This window comes from Scylla paramamosain, chromosome 36 (assembly GCF_035594125.1).
Source record: "Scylla paramamosain isolate STU-SP2022 chromosome 36, ASM3559412v1, whole genome shotgun sequence".
In the NCBI taxonomy this organism is placed as follows: domain Eukaryota; kingdom Metazoa; phylum Arthropoda; class Malacostraca; order Decapoda; family Portunidae; genus Scylla; species Scylla paramamosain.
In genome coordinates, this window is record NC_087186.1 from 9,225,308 (window position 1) to 9,239,407 (window position 14,100).

Consider the following 14,100-nt stretch of genomic DNA (forward strand, 5'->3'; position numbering starts at 1 on the left):
GAGAGGGAGAAGGAGAGCAGAATGATGGGACGTGAAAGGGAAAGAATTAAAGGGGAAACAAGCGAGAAGACGTCAAAGGCAAGATTATGAGAGGGAGAGAGAAAGAGAGAGAGTGAGAAGAGAGTGAGGGGAGAGTGAGAGAACCAAGAACCGGTGTGAAATGTGAGAGGAAACGAGAGCAGAGGGAAAAACTCACCCTGAGGCAAGGAAGTGAGAGGGAAGTCAGAGGAAAAAAAGGGAGAAACACATGAGACGAGTGAGGAGGAGGAGGAAACAAGAAGAGGAGGAAGAGGAAGGAGGAGGAAGAGAAGAGAAGAACAACATGGAGGAGCTACAAGGAAGATAATGGAAGGAAAATGAGAAGTTAAATGCGAGAGAAAATCTGAATAAAGGTGAGTGTGGCGAGAAAAGGAGGAGGAAGAGGAGGAGGAGGAGGAGGAGGAGGAGGAGGAGGAGGAGGAGGAGGAGAAGGGTTATAAGAGTAGAGATGAAGGAGAGTAGAGATAAAACAGATGAAGTAGATCATGATAAAAAAGGGGAGAGAAATATGAGAGAGAGGGAGAGAGGGGAGAGAAAAAAAGAGAGGGAGAGAAGAAGGGAGGAGAGGAGAGGTGATAGAGGCGACAATTAGATGAGATTAATATTTCATCTGCGTCCTTTGGTGCGGAAAAAAAAAATGTTATATGTGAGGAGGAGGAGGAGGAGGAAGAGGAAGAGGAGGAGGAAGAGGAAGAGGAGGAGGAGGAGTTGGATATTTCTTAGGAATACATTAAATACATACATACATACAAAATGAAGCACCACCACCACCACTACCACCACCAGAGAGAGAGAGAGAGAGAGAGAGAGAGAGAGAGAGAGAGAGAGAGAGAGAACCGTATCCGTAACCGTAACAATATCCTCCTATTCTCACGACCATTGCGTCTTTATGTGTACAAAGGTGTCAGTGTGTGTGTGTGTGTGTGTGTGTGTGTGTGTGTGTGTGTGTGTGTGTGTGTGTGTGTGTGTGTGTGTGTGTGTGTGTGTGTGTGTGTGTGCCAGACAGAAGGAGGGAAGGGGAGTAGATGAATGATGGGAGAGAGAGAGAGAGGAAGGGAAGATATGAAATGAGTGAATGAATGAAAAAGGAAGGAGAGATAGTGAGTGAAGTGAATGGGTAAATGAGAGAGAGAGAGAGAGAGAGAGAGAGAGAGAGAGAGAGAGAGAGAGAGAGAGAGAGAGAGAGAGAGAGAGAGAGAGAGAGAGAGAGAGAGAGAGAATGTGAGAAAATGAGGGAGGCAGGAAGGATGTAAAATGAATGAAACAGCAAGGAGAGGAAATGAGAAAGTGTAAGAAGTGAATAAATGAATAAATGAGGAAGTGAAGACATATAGTGAATAAATTAGTGAATAAAAACTGATAATAAAAAAGTATAAAAAAAAAATATTCAAGATAAAAATAACAAGAAAAAAGAAAAAAAGAAAGAAATTACTAAGGAAATATATAACAAAGCAAAATTTATACAGCCACAAGTACAGGATCAAAACAAAAGGGAGAATAAAGCAAGAGTGAAGGAAGGAACGAAGAATAAAGTCAAGGAAATTAAAGATTGAAGAGTGAAATGTAAAGAACAAGAGTTAATTCACATATTTTTTTTCCTTCCCACTGTTCATTTCTTTCTCTTCGTCTTACAAATTTCCCTCTATTCATTTTTCAAAGTTCGTAAGTCCGAGTCACGCTTCTAATTAACCTTATGCTCGTGTAGCTATTTTTTATTTACATTTTTTATATATATATTTTTTCTGTATTTTTTCATTATATTTTTCATTTCATTCGTGTTAAACTCCTCGTCTCCTTTTTTTTATTTTATTTTTTTTCTAGACTAAGAAACTGTGATATGGTATGTGTGTGTGTGTGTGTGTGTGTGTGTGTGTGTGTGTGTGTGTGTGTGTGTGTGTGTGTGTGTGTGTGTGTGTGTGTGTGTGCGTGCGTGTGTGTGTTTGTGCGCGCGCGTTCCCTCACCTCACCTCACTTTTTTTTAACCTTATAACCTCCTTGATAAAATTAACATACTTATTGATATGCAAATAACTCCCCTTTTTCCACCACCACCACCACCACCACCACCACCACCACCACCACCACCACCACCACCACCACCACCACCACCACCATCATCATAATAGTATTCATATTATCGCTTTTGCCAAACACGAGCCACATCAAAACCTCCTTCAGATCACCTCACGTGGGCGGAGGAGAGACCGAATGACAGAAATAGCGTGAGGAGGAGGAGGAGGAGGAGGAGGAGGAGGAGGAGAAGGAGGAGGAGGCAAGAGAGTGAGGTAAAGGATAGACACACTGCCTCGCCTGACATTAATCTGAGGAGGAGGAGGAGGAGGAGAAGGAGGAGGAGGAGGAGGAGGAGGAGGAGGAGGAGGAGGAGGAGGAGGAGGAGGAGGAGATATGATGGTGGTTGGAGATATAAGATTCGAGAGAGAGAGAGAGAGAGAGAGAGAGAGAGAGAGAGAGAGAGAGAGAGAGAGAGAGAGAGAGAGAGAGAGAGAGAGAGAGAGAGAGAGAGAGATTTAAAAGTTTTCACTCCTTCTCTTCTTCCTCCTCTTCTGCACCACAACCATAATCCCTCCCTCCCTCTCCTCCTCCTCCTCCTCCTCCTCCTCCTCCTCCTCCGGTTTTCCTAACGTCTCTCCATTCCACCATTTTCCTCCACCTTCCCTCCACCTCTCCATTATTACCTCCAATCCTTCATTCGTCTCTCCCTCCCTTCCCTCCCTCCTTCCCTTCCCTCCTTTCCTCCATCACACATCCATTATTTCCTTTCACTTCTCCATTTATCATCTTCTCTTCCTCTTCGTCTTCTTCATCTTCCTCCTCCTCCTCCTCCTCCTCCTCCTCCTCCTGATAACTAATCAATTACTCTTTATATCTTTCCTTTTTTTTCCCTTCTCCGCTTCTCCTCTTCCTCTTCTTCCTCCTCCTCCTCCTCCTCCTCCTCCTCCTCTTCCTCTTCCTCCTCCTCCTTTGTGTAACTGCATGTCTGTCTGTCTGTCTGTCTGTCTGTCTGTCTGTATGTCTATTTGTCTATAGGTTTGTGTGTGTGTGTGTGTGTGTGTGTGTGTGTGTGTGTGTGTGTGTGTGTGTGTGTGTGTGTGTGTGTGTGTGTGTGTGTCTCGCTCTCTCTCTCTCTCTCTCTCTCTCTCTCTCTCTCTCTCTCTCCTAATTATCTCATCCGTGCATTCATATCTCGTCTCGTTATCTCACAATACATAGTTTCGTGTCATATTGTTTAGGTCGCCCCTATTGGATAAAACCAGCATAATTGTATCATTTTTGCACAATGTTTCGGTCAGCGCCGGGTTCGTCTCACCAATCGATGTCATAAAGATTGGAATATTTCATTTAAACCAGCCAGGTGTAAAAAAATAATTAATTAGTTCAGGTATTGTGTTGTTTTGTGTTGTTTCTTGTCTTTCTTTGTCTATGTATTTCTGTGTCTTGTTTCTCGTATCTGTCGCCTCTCTCTCTCTCTCTCTCTCTCTCTCTCTCTCTCTCTCTCTCTCTCTCTCTCTCTCTCTCTCTCTCTCTCTCTCTCTCTGGTATTTGCCTCCATCTCTTCGTCTATAACCTCCTCCTCCTCTTCCTCCTCCTCCTCCTCCTCCTCCTCTTCCTCCTCCTCCTCCTCCTCCTCCTCCTCCTCCTCCTCCTCCTCCTCCTCCTCCTCCTCCTCCTCCTCACTACTTTTTATTCTCACAGAAGGAGAGGCAGTTAGCACCTGTTGTTTTCAGGCATAGAAACTCTCCCTTTCTCTCTCACACACCTCTCACCTGCCTCATTCTCCTCTTGCCCTGCAGCTCCTTCCCACATTAGCCACTCTCCCTCCCTCTCCCCCCTCTCCCTTTTGAAACTCCTCCTTTGGCCTCCGTCTCAGACCTCCAGTTTCCTTCTCTCCCTTTACAACTTCTACTCTTCCTTAAATTCTTACTTCTTTCTCTCTCTCTTTAATCTTTTCTTTCCTTTTTTTAATGAATCTTTTATTTTTCTTTATTTTTACTATTGACACTACTAATGCTAAAGATACTACTACTATTACTACTACTACTATTACTATCAAGGTCACTATTCCAAAACTAACCTTTTATAGTTGCCAAATTGAGTTAATTCTCTATATTTTCCTTATTTTTCTTAGATTCCCTTTAAAAATATTGGAATCTCCTGTCTTTTGTGTCTATAATCTTATCTTTCTTATCTCTATGTCCTCTTTAGCTTACTATCAAGCTTACCATTGCAAACCTAACTACAAAATGAGTTCAATCGTCTATACTTTCCTTATATATTCCTAGATTCCACTTAAAAGTATTGGAATCCTTGTTTTTTTTTCTTATAATCTCATCTTTCTTACGTTTAGATCCTCCTTACCTTTCTGTCCAGCTTACTATTTCAAAACCAACCTTAATAGTTTACAAATTGAGTTCAGTCATCTATACTATCATTACTAGTTCCCAGATTCACTATAAAGTATTGAATCCCCCTCTCTTTTTCTATAATCTCATCTTTCTTAGGTTTTTTCTTCACGACCACACACCTTTCGATCCTCCTTATCTTCCTGTACAGTCCAAAAATTAGTTTCATTCATCTATACTTTCCTTACTTATTCCCAGATTCCCTATAAAAGCATTGAATTCCCCCTTTCTTTCTATAATCTCATCTTTCTTAGGTTTTCTTCACGACCACACACCTTTCGATCCTCCTTATCTTCCTGTACAGTCCAAAAATTAGTTTCATTCATCTATACTTTCCTTACTTATTCCCAGATTCCCTTTAAAAGCATCAAACCCCTTTTCTTTTCTTGATAATCTAATCTTCCTTGGGTTTTCGTCAGGAGCACTCACCCTTAGATCCTCCGCTGGTGTCCACATAAAGCTTTCTCTTACTGTGTGTGTGTTTGTGTGTGTGTTTCCCTTTTTTTCGAGACAAGATTTTACAGTTTTCTTTGGTGCCACATTTTTTTTCCTGAGGCAAGTGGAGTCTCCGTCGCGTCTGTCATAAAATCCACAATAAATCTTCTTTTCTATGTGGATTTATCGTGTGGGATCCGTCTTTCAGTGCCTCACGATTCCACCAGTCTGTGCTGCTTTAAGTGATCAAGTCTCTCTCTCTCTCTCTCTCTCTCTCTCTCTCTCTCTCTCTCTCTCTCTCTCTCTCTCTCTCTCTCTCTCTCTCTCTCTCTCTCTCTCTCTCTCTCTCTCTCTCTCTCTCTCTCTCCTTCTCTCTCTCTCTCTTACCTTATTTTCTCATGCTCTCGTGGTCATATGAATCTTTACTTCCGTCTCTCAGTGTTCTTGGATTCAATGTTGATCTTCCTTTCGTTGTCTTATTCATATTTTCTATCCATTAAATGAACCTCCATTTTCTTGTGTTCTTGTGTTCTTGTGAGTTTTCTCTTGTCTGTCTCTTAAGTTCTCTCAGATTCAATAACTATTTTTCTTTCTCATCCTTTCATTAATCCCTTATTTTCTAATGCTCTCGTGTGTTTATTTCCTTATGAATCTTTCCTCGTCTCTAAGTGTCTATCGGTACCGTGTTGATCTCCAGTGTTGATCTTCGCTTCTTGTCCTAACCACTCCTGTCTCTCACCCGCGAGTCAAGCCTTCAATCACTTTCCACACACGCTGACTCTTCTCTCTCCTCCCATTTTCACTCGACAAATGCATCGCAACTTTCATATAAAAAAAAAGTAAGAAAAAACGTACAAATATTTCACGGTCTATAGATTCACATAGGCTCAACGTTAATTAAAATGAATTGAGTAAGTTAGTGAGTTCATTACGTTATTCCCTCGCTGTCATGTGTTTTATATAGCCGTAACGGAAGGGAAGGGTTAAAACAATCACGCCTTTAATTACCTGAGCACTCTCCTTCCGCCACACCTGCGCAGCCTCACCTGTGGAAAGAAAGAAGCCAATTAGAAGATGTTTAATTAACTTTGCATTCTTTCTATCTAACAAATCATATTACATTAAAAAAAATACGTGATTTATATAGGTTGTATTATCTCTCTCTCTCTCTCTCTCTCTCTCTCTCTCTCTCTCTCTCTCTCTCTCTCTCTCTCTCTCTCTCTCTCTCTCTCTCTCTCTCTCTCTCATCCTACCGATCAATACCAAGCAACAAAGGACACTCAAGCCCGTCACTAAAGGATATAAAGGATCTCTTCAGTGTGAAAGCAAACACAAGTAGCTTCAGGAGGAGGAGGAGGAGGAGGAGGAGGAGGAGGAGGAGGAGGAGGAGGAGGAGGAGAAATATCATTAACATTCATTAACATTTTAGCCTTTTATTCTTTACCTGTCGAAACGTTATTCTTTACTGAAGAGGAGGAGGAGGAGGAGGGGGAGGGGGAGGAGGAGGAAGAGGAGGAGGAGTATCATTTATCACCATCTTAGCTTTTTATTCTTAATCTGTGTAAACATTTAACTTTACTTTACAAATCTTTTCCTTCTTTACTGCTCTAATCTTAGTGTCTTCGTATTTTCTTCGTCTTATTCCTCCCTTATTTATTTTCTCTCCCTCCTTCCCTCCCTCCCTCTTTCTCTCCCCTTCCCTCACTCACTCATATCTTACTAAACTTATCTCTTCCTAATTTACTCCTTTAATCTTAGCATTCTCTTCGTCTCCTTCCTTTACTTATTACCTCTCTCTCTTTCTCTCTCTCTTTCGCTCTCACGTCACACCCGGGGCAGGAAACACAAGGGTGAACACTGGCAAACTTTAATGCTACGTCAAGTTGCGAGGTTCTGTGGTTCGTGTTTTCGTCTCTCTTTGTGGGACTGCGTGGGCGGCGGCGGCGGCGGCGGTGGTGGTGGTGGTGGTGGTGGTGGTGGTGGTGGTGGTGGTGGTGGAAAGAGGAAATGAGGAGAATGTTTTGCTCTCTACGGTACAGATTAAGGAAGTGAGACAAACGGACAGACAGACAAACAGACAGGTATATAGAATTTATAACGTATGCATCGTAAACAGAAATATAGCAATCAGAATACGAATAATAATAATAAGAAGAAGAAATAAGAAGAAGAATAACGACTTAAGAATAATGAGAAGCGATGAAACACGAAAAAAAGAAGGAATAATATAGAAACAATATAATTACAAAAAAATATGAATAAAGACACGAGAATATAGTGTAATCTGAATTATAACACGTACACTACCACCCCATCTAACTCTCACCACATTTCCACTCCCCACCCCTCTCACCCTCCTTCACCCCTTCACCCCTAGCCACCTGCAGTCTCACGGTATGGTAATTAAAGTCACGAGAGAGAAGTTTACCTTAATTCAGACAGGTGTCCCGTTATTCAAATCCAGCCCCACCTGTCTGTCCTTCTCAGTCTCACCTTTATAAATATTGAAATGAGGAATGCCACAAGCGACAGGGGGCCTAGTAAGGACATTGGCAGGGAGCAGGAGACAGTTGGAGGTATATTTGTTTTGGCAGGGTGTTTTTAGAGATAGTTATGAATTTGTATACGTTGGCAGGGGTTGTAGTGACACTGGCAGGGGGCAGGGGACTGTGGGAGGGGGTTTTAGGGACACTGGTAAGGGCTTTGAAGGATAGTTAAATGTATATATGTATTGACAGGGGCTCTTAGACATTGCCAGGGGCTTTAAGGGACAGGAGAAGGTATAAATATATTGGCAGGGAGTTGTATGTACTAATAATGGAACTGCCAGGGTTCTATGGAGCTTTGACAGGGGAATGGAAAGACACAGAGGTAAGAAAGGGCAGCGGTAGAGGGTTATAGAGACTGGCAGGGAAGTGGCAGGGTACTGGAAGGATTTGTAAGACCTGGTAGGAGTGACAGGGATATTAAAGGAACGTTCGGAAGGCAGGGGCCGTTAAGGGTCGTGGCAAGGGACGAGCAGGTTGTACAAGACATGGTAGGATTGGCAGGGGTGTTCAGGGACAGGGAGATCCACACACGTAAGTTTACCCTTAAAGTCCCTAGGAAGGAGAAAATGGAGAGACGAACAGTGAGAGTAAGGGAGAGTGAGGGAGAGTGAGGGAGTGGATGCAGGTAAGGTTTTGTGAGATCACCTGGATCAACCTTACCTCAGCCTAACCTCAGCCTCACCTGGGCTTCACCTGGGGTTCACCTGCGCCTTGCCCTTTGATCCTAACAAGAGCCTTTGAACCTTGAAGTACACGCAGGATCATTATCACCACCACCACCACCATTCCCCTGTCTTCATCCCCTTCTCTTCTCCTTAAGTACTTGAGAAATCATTATAACCACCACCACCATCACCACCACCACCATAACTACTGCTACTGTATGTGTGTGTGTGTGTGTGTGTGTGTGTGTGTGTGTGTGTGTGTGTGTGTGTGTGTGTGTGTGTGAACAAATATTGAAAGCGATGCAGCAGAAGCTCTCGTTTAGCATTCAGAGAGAGAGAGAGAGAGAGAGAGAGAGAGAGAGAGAGAGAGAGAGAGAGAGAGAGAGAGAGAGAGAGAGAGAGAGAGAGAGAGAGAGGGAGAGAGAGAGGGAGGGAGACACAGGTGGTTGGGAGAGTATGAGTAGTGAGGGAATTCTGCTGTAATGGAGAGCAGGACCAACCAGTGTCTTGAGAGAGGGCGAGGGAGAGTGGGGAGAGTGGGGGGAGAGGGATGGAGTAAAGGAGTGAGGGAGAAATTGGAGGAAGGAGGGAAAAATTGGGGAGGAAGTGAAGGAAAGAGAGAAAAATGAGGCTGGGGGGAAGGCGAGGAAAGAGAGAGAGAGAGAGAGAGAGAGAGAGAGAGAGAGAGAGAGAGAGAGAGAGAGAGAGAGAGAGGGAGATAGAGAGAGGAAAAAATTGAATGTTGTTTTAAAAGATTAGTGAATTATTCGCGGAAAAAGAGGAAGAGGAAGAAGAAGAAGAAGAGGAGGAGGAAGAGGAGGAGGAGGAGGAGAGAAAAAAAAGGATTAGGAAAAAAAATCAAATAACAGAAAGTTAACAAACATTTCTTCCCTCGTTTTAAAATCACAAAATCATTTATGAGAGAAAACACGAAGATTTTCCTCATAATTCTATACACAACTACATTCAGTAACACACTTAAACACTTCTCTACCTCACTTTAACTCTTCTTCCAATACACAGTCACTTACGAGACAAAGACACACACACACACACACACACACACACACACACACACACACACACACACACACACACACACACAGTAGCAGTAGTTATGGTGGTGGTGGTGATGGTGGTGGTGGTTACTAGCTTCTACGGAACACGAGGTACGGCCAGTAAAATTAATGATCCGTAAAGGTTACAAAACAGATATTCTTATGAGACACCGGCCTTACACGAACTATAGGGACGAACCGGCCATAGAATTTCTGAAACTACAGTGTTAAAATTTTTCGTAATCAATTTTTTTTTTTTAGTTTACTGTTTAAATGTATAAGTTTGTGAAGATTTGAAGGAGGGAGGTAAGGGAGGGAGGAGAGAATGATGGAAGGAAAAGAGGAAGGAAGGGAGGATGGAAGGAGGAAAGTGAGATAGCCAAAAATGAAGGAGGGAAGGTAGGAAAGGTGGATGGGGAAAAAAAGGAAGGATGGAGGAAAATGAAGGAAAGGAGGGGAAATAGTGAAATAAACAAGCAGACAGACATACAGACGGACAGACAGACAGAAATAAGACATGCAGATAAACGGACAGAAAAACAGAGAAGCACAATAAACACAACACGAAGATAGATAAACAAACAAACACACACACAAAAAAATAAATAAATAAATATAAAAAAAAAAAGCAAGTGAGGGATTCATGTTAATAATTTTACGTACCCACCAATAAAATATAAAGAAAACGAGGCTTTTGATCTAAACTTTTAACTCGTTTTTTTGTTCCCAATATTTGGTAATGAGGAAGAATTTTTTAAAGGGGAACTAATATGAATTTGTTTGTGAGTTATTTGTTTGTGAAGAGAGACACAAGGAAATAGGGCTTGAAGGAGGAGGAGGAGGAGGAGGAGGAGGAGGAGGAGGAGGAGGAGGAGGAGGAGGAGGAGAAGCAAGAAGAGGAAGAGGAGGAGGAGTGGATTGCTCAGTTGTGAAAAGAAAAAAAATAAAGAAAAAAATCGTAGTAAACTAGATCACCGGACATACCTCCTCCTCCTCCTCCTCCTCCTCCTCCTCCTCCTTCTGTTCGTCCCCTCTTTCCTCTTCTTCCTCTGTATCTTCCCTGCTATTTCCTTTCTTTACCTGCTATGCTCCTTCCTTCCTCCTCCTCCTCCTCCTCCTCCTCCTCCTCCTCCTCCTCCGGCATGAGAGGATTTGTTTTACTTCCGAAGAACGAACTGAATCATTCTCTCTCTCTCTCTCTCTCTCTCTCTCTCTCTCTCTCTCTCTCTCTCTCTCTCTCTCTCTCTCTCTCTCTCTCTCTCTCTCTCTCTCTACCATAACTTCAATTTCACTCACTTTAAGTCCCTCCTCTTCTTCCCTTTTCTTCCCTCCAGTACTCCTCCTCCTCCTCCTCCTTCTCCTCCTCCTCCTCCTCGTTAAATCTCCGTTCCTTTGAGAAATTGGTATAAAAACTGCGTGTGTGTGTGTGTGTGTGTGTGTGTGTGTGTGTGTGTGTGTGTGTGTGTGTGTGTGTGTGTGACCTGGTGACCTAAGCTGCCGTGGCTGACCTAACTTGACCTCTCCTGGCCTCGGCTCAGCTCACCTCAACTCACGATCAATGCTGCACTGAAATTCCCTCACCCTGCCGCACTCTCTCTCTCTCTCTCTCTCTCTCTCTCTCTCTCTCTCTCTCTCTCTCTCTCTCTCTCTCTCTCTCTCTCTCTCTCTCTCTCTCTCTCTCTCTCTCTCTCTTTCTCTGTTATTACCTTCTGAAGAATTCCGAAAGATATTCAACTCACACACTTCTCTGTTTCCTTCTTGTCACCCTTCTCCTCTTCCTCCTCCTCCTCCTCCTCCTCCTCTTCCTCCTCCTCCTCTTCCTCTTCCTTCTCTCCTTGAACGTGTCTATCTACCTATCTACCTTTCTCCGTTACTACTCCTTTGTTTGTTTTCTCTTTTATTCCCCTCTCTCCCTTCTCCGTTTGTTTCTCTTATTCCTTTATTTTCCCTCTTTTTTCTTTTATTTTTGTTTATTTTATCTCTTCGTTTCATCCTATTTTTGGTATTTTCTATTACCATCTTTTCATTTTATTTTCTCTCGCGGTATTGTTGGGGTTTCCTTTCATCCACACTTTCTTCTTCTTCTTCTTCTTTCTCCTCCTCCTCCTCCTCCTCCTCCTCCTCCTCCTCCTCCTCGGACAGAATTGGTTCTATAAATTACAGTTTACCAAAGGCACTGAGATCAGAGGAAGGCGAGCGAATAAGACTCAGAGAGAGAGAGAGAGAGAGAGAGAGAGAGAGAGAGAGAGAGAGAGAGAGAGAGAGAGAGAGAGAGAGAGAGAGAGAGAGAGAGAGAGAGAGACAGACGTTCCCTTTATCTATCCTTCAATCTGTCACTTTAGATTAAACTAACATATCTTATCACAAACTCATCAGAAGCAACAGGTCAGATGCTGTTAGTCCTTCCTTTGTGTTCCCTCGTGGTGCTTAATTAGAAGAGCAACAGGTCAGATGCTGCTAGCCCTTCCTTTGTATTCCTTTGCGTTGCTTCATTAGGGGGCGGGCAGCAGCGGCGGAGACTACCACAGACCAATAATCATTAGAGGGACGAGAGTAAGGGAGGAACCGGGACCACAGACACAATAAGAGGCTGCACGCCCTTCCACTGCTGACGGAGGAGAGAGAGAGGGCTGACGGAGGCGCTGACGAAGGGCTGAGGGTAAGAGAGAGCTGATGAAGGAGTAAGAGAGGGGCTGATAAATGGATGACGGAGAGACTGACGAAGGGGGCTGACGGAGGCGCTGACGGAGGGCTGACGGAGGGCTGACGAAGGGGGTAAGAGAGGGACTGATGGACGTATTGAAGAAGGAAGAGCTAAGAGAGGAATAATGGATGGCTGACGAGGGGGTATGAGGGGTAGACGAGGGACTGACGAAGGGATAAAAGGCATGAGAACTGAAAAAAAAGGAGGAAAAGAAGAGAGAAAGAGGAAGAGGAGGAGGAGGAGGAGGAGGAGGAGAAAGGAAGAATTTGCAGATACAAAGGAGATGAAATGAAAGACAAGAGAGACAGAAGGGAAGGGAAGAAAATACATAGAAATACAAAAGAGGAGGAGAAGGAAGAAAGGAAATAAAAAAAAACAGAAAAAAAGAATAGAAAGAGGAGGAATAATGAAGAAAACAAAGGAAAGAAGAAGGAAGAGGAACACTCACACTCAGAAACGCAGAAGTAAAGGAGGAAGGAAAGAGATAAAAAACGAGAAAAACACAGGACTACTAAAATATTTCCCTCCATCTAGTGTGCCTGTCCAGAAATATTTTACTGGCAGAAAATCATGCGAAAAGGTTCTGTTGGCGGGGCACCGGAGGACCTCACGTCAGAATGCCTTGGGCGAGACCCCGCTAATGGGTCCTGGGAGGAGGAGGAGGAGGAGGAGGAGGAGGAGGAGGAGATGTAGGAAGAGGACCTAAGGGATTACTACTACTACTACTACTACTACTACTACTACTACTATTACTACTATTACTACTACTACTACTACTGCTACTACTACTACAACTACGACTACAACAACTACTACTACTACTACTACTACTACTACTACTACTACTACTACTACTACTACTACTACTACTACAATTTCCTCAAGAAGAATGAAGGAAAGGAAGGAAGGAAGGAGGAGGAGGAGGAGGAGGAGGAGGAGGAGGAGGAGGAGGAGGAGGAGGAGGAGGAGGAGAGAGAGAGAGGACGTGAGGGACTACTATTACTACTACCACTACTACTACTACTGCTACTATTTCCCCAACAAGCCACCAGGGAAGAGAGGGGGAGAGAGGGAGAGAGAGGGAGAGGGAGAGGGAGAGGGGAGCTTATGTGTGGGAGGGAAAAGGTGGCGCTACACTTTGCCTTCTTATTCTTCCTCTCCTCGTGTGTATCTATCGCCTCTGGTCTCCCCCCGTCAGAGAGAGAGAGAGAGAGAGAGAGAGAGGGGGGGGGGGACAGATTCTGAGAAAGTAAAGGAGATAGGAAGGAAAGGAAGGAAGGAAGCAATTCGAGACACACACACGCCGAAGATTAGCAAAGATGGAAGGATACTGAGAGAAAAGTCAAGGATTCTCACCAGTGGAGGAAGGGAAAATGTCACGATTGGGAACACAAACAAGGATACAAATAAAAATGCCGAGAAAAAGATAAAAAAAAAGAAAAGAAAAAAGTCAAGGAATAAAGTCTGAAATAAGGAGATAATGAAATATAAACTAAGAAATAAGAAAATGAATACAGCAAAAAAAATCAAGAATTCTCACTAGTAAAGAAAACGCCCATTAAACATTCACCATTTCTCGTAGTTAGGGTGATCGGACAACATAAGGGATATAACACATACAACATACAATAACACAAGATACAGTGTTATAAAAAGAAATAAAATAGCAGTAAATGGAGTGAATTATATAAAAAAAACACTAATAACTAAACAACAGCTAATAACATAAGAAACAAGACACACACAACACAGAAAACAACAGAAAACAGTAAAGCAAATATATTAAAAAAAAGACAGAGGGAGGCTGGGTACGAACCGTATTTCTCTCAAGGGGAAAGGAATACCTAAGTGAACCATGAAATTGTCAGTACAGCGCAGGCCCCTGAGGGAAGTAAACTGACTCCTACGAGCACTTCCTCATTCCTCAGCGTCCACCAGGGGTTGCATCCTCCTCTGTTTATTCTATCGCTCCCTGACTAACTTACGTGTACAGAGAGGAAAACATTGTAAGATAATAAGGAAGGTAAAAGAGGATTAAGAGTGTTTTGTATAGCTTTAGTAGGTTAACTAACGTGTACTGAAGGAAAAAGTTCAAGGAGAGATGGGGAAGATAAAGAGAATTAAGAATATTTAGCACTTTAGTTTAACGTCAAGGAGGAAAAAAAAAAATATGCGAGATAAGAGGGAATAGGGAGGTTAAGGAGCAGAATTAAGAATATTTAGTACTTT

The 14,100-nt window shown here is 43.1% G+C and overlaps 1 protein-coding gene across 4 annotated transcripts in view; it reads right to left on the reverse strand.

Moving 5' to 3' along the window:
- LOC135090946 (post-GPI attachment to proteins factor 2-like) overlaps window positions 1-14,100 on the reverse strand; it is a 95,591-nt gene that overhangs the window by 40,580 nt on the left and 40,911 nt on the right. Inside the window, exon 2 of one of the 4 annotated variants that reach the window (XM_063988182.1) lies at window positions 5,904-5,941. The exons of the other annotated variants lie outside the window; for them this stretch is intronic. Coding sequence (XP_063844252.1) covers window positions 5,904-5,941 — 38 coding nt within the window. The remainder of the gene's footprint in view (window positions 1-5,903; window positions 5,942-14,100) is intronic. 4 annotated transcript variants of the gene reach the window in all.